At 43.1% G+C, this 5,603-nt stretch overlaps 1 protein-coding gene across 1 annotated transcript in view; it reads right to left on the bottom strand.

Annotated features, from left to right (window-relative positions):
* Nucleotides 1-1,822, bottom strand: part of ehmt1b (euchromatic histone-lysine N-methyltransferase 1b) — a 48,450-nt gene extending 46,628 nt beyond the window's left edge. Inside the window, exon 1 of the mRNA XM_005725578.2 lies at nucleotides 1,770-1,822. Within this exon, the coding sequence (XP_005725635.1) occupies nucleotides 1,770-1,790 (21 nt within the window). The 5' untranslated portion in view covers nucleotides 1,791-1,822. The remainder of the gene's footprint in view (nucleotides 1-1,769) is intronic.
* Between the last annotated feature and the right edge of the window lie 3,781 nt (nucleotides 1,823-5,603).

Genomic DNA, 5,603 nt, shown 5'->3' with positions numbered 1-5,603 from the left:
TCATATCGCCCAGCTCTAAGTCCACCTAAAGTCTACTGCTTGGACCGTATGTGTAGTTTATGGTCCATCATGTAAATTTGTGGACAAGTGCATGTGGTTGCAAAAAACAAACAAAAACAAAAAGCTAGCCATTTGCACGAACCCTCACACTACACTCACCATCTGATGATAAAATTTATATCACAGGGAACCACACAGACCCTGTTGGTCTCACAAACATGTAAATTAAAGTCCCACAATAAACTGGAGCAGGTTTGAAACTCAAACAGGGATAATGCTTAAAGTTGGTGATAAAAACACAATTCTGGGTTTAGATTGTGACTATTGAAGTGGGTGTAAAATTGATTTACTTTGGTTCTGAGGGGGTGAAGTAGAAGAAATATATTTTTTCAGGGATTTACCTTTTAGCATTCATTTATTCAAACATTCACTCAGGTTGCCTGTTAATAACCAATCTGATAACCAATGTGTCTTTTAATTTTTAAAATGAAAGGTCCAACATTTCATTCATATCATTTCTATCACATGAAAAATAAAGCCTTCCAATTCCACCGACTGTACTCCAACATGGTGCCTGAAATTATCAGCTTAAAACCATGAGATTGGCACGCATATTTCCTCATTTTCTCCTTTTTAAAACAGGTGAAGTGGCCCATTGAGGGCAAATGCATCAAATAACAAACACACTCACACACCAGATATGAGCGTAAACGGAAGTAGCTCAACAGCTCAATGTCCTACACCTTTCTCTGCTACACCCCGAGATACTCTCAGCACTGTTGGAGCGACCTCTGCCGAACAAAGCAAGCATACCATATTTGCCATATCTACTAAAAAGAAATGAAGCACCAGAGACTGAAGCTGTGGCAGCTTTGCACATGCCGATCAGCTGAAATGATCCATCTTCACCATTAAAACCTTGCTGTAAAAGCAAATCAAATCAATGCACCTACAAAACAGTCAGCAACACTGAGAGCCGTGACAATATCCAACACAGATCAGCCTTCAATCGACGAATAATTCAAATCATAATTGAAAGGTTAAAAAAGAGAAATAATGAGTGAAAAGGTGAATCCGGATCTGGCGCCATATGTATGCAATGGGAGGCTGTTGCAGCTCTGCCAGTGCTGGCTTCATTTGACTGCATCAGTTACAGCACACCACCGTGGAGATAGCATTATCAGTCGAGCGTTTAACCGCACTGTTGGGGAATAAATCGAGACCGATCGGTGTAAAGAGGACAATCGCTGGAATCCGGGTTTTTTTTAGTAATTTAAAAGTGAGCATTCTGTTGTTAGCTAGCATCGCTGCTAACAGCTAGCTACAAAACAGTGTACAAATTAGCCACCAGTGAGCCGGAGACAAACAGTGCAGCAAGAACTTTGAGAATATTGGCTAAAAATGCAAGTTTAAGGTGTGTATGTGGTTTATTTTGAACCGCTAAAGCTGGACACAGGCAGGACAGTGACACAACCCGGGACCATGTATAATCAGACCCCGGCAAAAAGCGAACAACGTGCCTGCACAGAGTATTCATTTTCCGGGGCGCAGCATCTTCCTGCACATTCAGTTGCCCTCCGGTCCAGCACAAAAGCAAAAGACTCCAAGGCTGGCAGCGGCCAATTTGACGCGAACCGACAGTTCGACACCGGCGGCTCGGCCGCTCACAGGGGGCTGGTCCACCGGTCGGGACAAAACATATTTTCCGTGGAGCGGAAAACAGGGCAAAAGGAAAACAAGCTTGGCGCAGAAAAAGCTCACACACTCACCTCGGTCCCAACCGAAGCCATGGTGCCTGGACGTAAACTCCGCCCACCGTGGAATTACGTCACATTTATTGATGCGCGCACTAAGTTAAAAAAGCCACACCTGAAGGCTGCTTTTGAAGAGCTTCTGTACTAAGACGGGGTATCAACGGCTCCGAAGGACAAAGTGAGGAGCAAACAAGGGCAAGTCGATCAATTTATGGGGAAAAATGTCAAATTTCCTAGAACAAAATTTGGAAATGTACAAGAAAAAGCTCTCAAATTTCTGAGGAGAACAAAAACATTTTTTTGCAAATTTAGAACGAAATTTTTAAATTAAATATTTACAAAGAAAAAATGGAAAAGGTTACCAAAATTTAGAACAAAAATTTAGAAAATAAATGAACAAATTAGGGAGAAGGCCCTGGGGGCAGATCCAGGACACGCTGGAGAGATATCTCTCGGCTGGCCGAGTCCCCCCGGATAAGCTAGAGGAGGTGGCTGGGGAGAGGGAGGTCCGGGTTTCTCTGCTTAGGCTGCTGCCCCCGCGACCCGGCCCTGGATAAAGCGGAATAAGATGGATGGATGGAATTAACAAAGACAGAATTACAATACAAAGTCACACATTTACTAGGAAAAATGGCAAATTTACTAAAACTGGGGAAAACAAGGAAAAAGTTGCAGATTTCTTGGAATAAAACGTACGTAAAGCGTAAAATCGTGCTTATTAAACATTCTGCTTTTGAAAGGTTTCTGTAGTAACATGGACTTTCCTTGCTACTGCTGTCAGACTCCACAACAAAGACTTTGCAGCTGACCAAACATCCACCCATGTGCAATAACACTAAGTGCAATTCTCTTTTTCTGACAACACTGTATTTTCCCATGTGTGGGACTAATAAAGGTTATCTTATTTGACTCTTAGAGGCTACGAAGGACAAAATAAGGGGCAAAGAAGGACAAAATGAAAAATGTATAAGGAAAAACTGTCAATAAGATAAAATACAAGAAAAGCCCAAAAACGTATGAGAGCAAAGTCAGAAATTTTATTCAAAAAGTTGCAAAGCTAATTTAAAACTTTAAAAAAATCAGATAAGATAAGACTTTATTGATCCCACGGTGTGGAAATTTGCATTACCACAGCTCAGGTACCAATAGCAGACGAATGCAAAGAGTATACCAAGAATATAAAGTTAAGAAATACAAATACACATACATCCATACACACTAAATATACAGTCAGGTCCATAAATATTGGGACATCAACACAATTCTAACATTTTTGGCTCTATACACCACCACAATGGATTTCAAATGAAATGAACAAGATGTGCTTTAACTGCAGACTGTCAGCTTTTATTTGAGGGTATTTACATCCACATCAGGTGAACTGTGTAGGAATTTGGCATTTTGCATATGTGTCTCCCACTTGTTAAGGGACCAAAAGTAATGGGACAGAATAAGAACCGTAAATCAAACTTTCACTTTTTAATACTTGGTTGCAAATTCTTTGCAGTCAATTATAGCCTGAAGTCTGGAACACATAGACATCACCAGACGCTGGGTTTCATCCCTAGTGATGCTCTGCCAGGCCTCTACTTCAGTTCCTGCTTGTTCTTGGGGCATTTTCCCTTCAGTTTTGTCTTCAGCAAGTGAAATGCATGCTCAATCGGATTCAGGTCAGGTGATTGACTTGGCCATTGCAAAGCAGTCCACTTCTTTCCCTTCAAAAACTCTTTGGTTGCTTTTGCAGTATGCTTTGGGTCACTGTCCATCTGCACTGTGAAGCGCCGTCCAATGAGTTCTGAAGCATTTGGCTGAATATGAGCAGAAAATATTGCCCGGAACACTTCAGAATTCATCGTGCTGCATTTGTCAGCAGTCACATCATCAATAAATACAAGAGAACCACTTCCACTGGCAGCCATACATGCCCACGCCATGACACTTCCACCACCATGCTTCACTGATGAGGTGGTATGCTTAGGATCATCAGCAGTTCCTTTCCTTCTCCATACTCTTCTCTTCCCATCACTCTGGTACAAGTTGATTTTGTCTCATCTGTCCATAGGATGTTGTTCCAGAACTGTGACGGCTTTTTTAGATGTCGTTTGTCAAACTCTAATCTGGCCTTCCTGTTTTGGGGCTCACCAAAAGTTTACATCTTGTGGTGAACGCTCTGTGTTCATACTGCTGGAGTCTTCTCTTGATTGTTGACTTTGACACACATACACTTTCCTCTTGAAGAGTGTTCTTGATCAGGCCAACTGTTGTGAGGGGTGTTTTCCTCACCAGGGAATGGATTCTTCGGTCATCCACCACAGTTGTTTTCCATGGTCTTCCGGGTCTTTTGGTGTTGCTGAGCTCACTGGTGCATTCCCTTCTTTTTGAGAATGTTCCAAACAGTTGTTTTGGCCTGATCTTTTTGCTATCTCTCTGATGCATTTTGTTTTTTCAGCCTAATGATGGCTTACTTCACTGATAGCTCTTTGGATCTCATCTTGGCAGTTGACAGCAAAAGATTCCAAATGCAAATAGCTCACTTGAAATGAGCTCTGGACCTTTTATCTGCTCATTGTAATTGGGATAATAAGGGAATAACACACACATGGCCATGGAACAGCTGAGAAGCCAGTTGTCCCTTAACAAATGGGAGACACATATGCAAACTGTTGTAATTCCTACACCGTTAACCTGATTTGGATGGTAAATGGTAAATGGCCTGTATTTATATAGCGCTTTACTAGTCCCTAAGGACCCCAAAGCGCTTCACATATCCAGTCATCCACCCATTCACACACTGGTGATGGCAAGCTACGTTGTAGCCACAGCTGCCCTGGGGCGCACTGACAGAGGCGAGGCTGCCGGACACTGGCGCCACCGGGCCCTCTGACCACCACCAGTAGGCAACGGGTGAGGTGTCTTGCCCAAGGACACAACGACCAAGACTGTCCAAGCCAGGGCTCGAACCGGCAAACCTTCCGATTACAAGGCGAACGCCCAACTCTTGAGCCACGATCGCACGCTGTAAATACCCTCAAATAAAAGCTGACAGTATGCAGTTAAAGCACATCTTGTTTGTTTCATTTGAAATCCATTGTAATGGTGTATAGAGCCAAAAATTTTAGAATTGTGTCGATGTCCCAATATTTATGGACTTGACTGTACATTTATACATATACATACACAAATACATGCACACGTTCATACATATATAAGATGCATTATGCATGAGATGGTAACCGTGGATGACCAATGGATGACCACAATGTCCAAGTGACTCATGACATCATGAGGAGGAGTTATAGAGTCTAACTGCTGTTGGGATGAATGATCTGCGAAAGCGCTCCTTCCTGCAGTGACGGTGTTTCAGTCTCTGACTAAAGGAGCTGCTCAGCGCACTCCCAGACTCATGCAGAGGGTGATGTGGGTTGTTCATGATGGATGTCACCTTTACTAACATCCTCCTCCCGCCCATCACCTCCACAGACTCCAGAGGACATCCCAGCACACAGCTAGAGCTCTGCACCAGTTTGCCAATCCTTCTCCTCCTGTCCCTGTTTGTGCATCCACTCCCCCAGCATGCCACTGCGTAGAAAAAGGTGGATACTACCACAGTGTCATAAAATGTCCTTAACAGAGTACTGCAAAGGACCTCAGTCTCCTCAGCAGATGGAGTCGACTCTGGCCCTTTTTATACAGGCTGTCTGTACTGTATTTGTAGTCCAGTCCAGTTTATTGTTGAGGTTAACACCCGGGTACTTGTATGAGTCCACTATCTCAATGTCTTTTCCCTGGATGTTCACCAGTGTTGTAGGGGATGACTTCCTCCTGAAGTCTATGACCATCTCCTTTATC

This window comes from Pundamilia nyererei, unplaced genomic scaffold, assembly GCF_000239375.1.
Source record: "Pundamilia nyererei isolate P.nyererei 1_Seehausen unplaced genomic scaffold, PunNye1.0 scaffold00016, whole genome shotgun sequence".
NCBI lineage: Eukaryota > Metazoa > Chordata > Actinopteri > Cichliformes > Cichlidae > Pundamilia > Pundamilia nyererei.
This window is presented reverse-complemented; position numbering and strand designations above follow the sequence as displayed.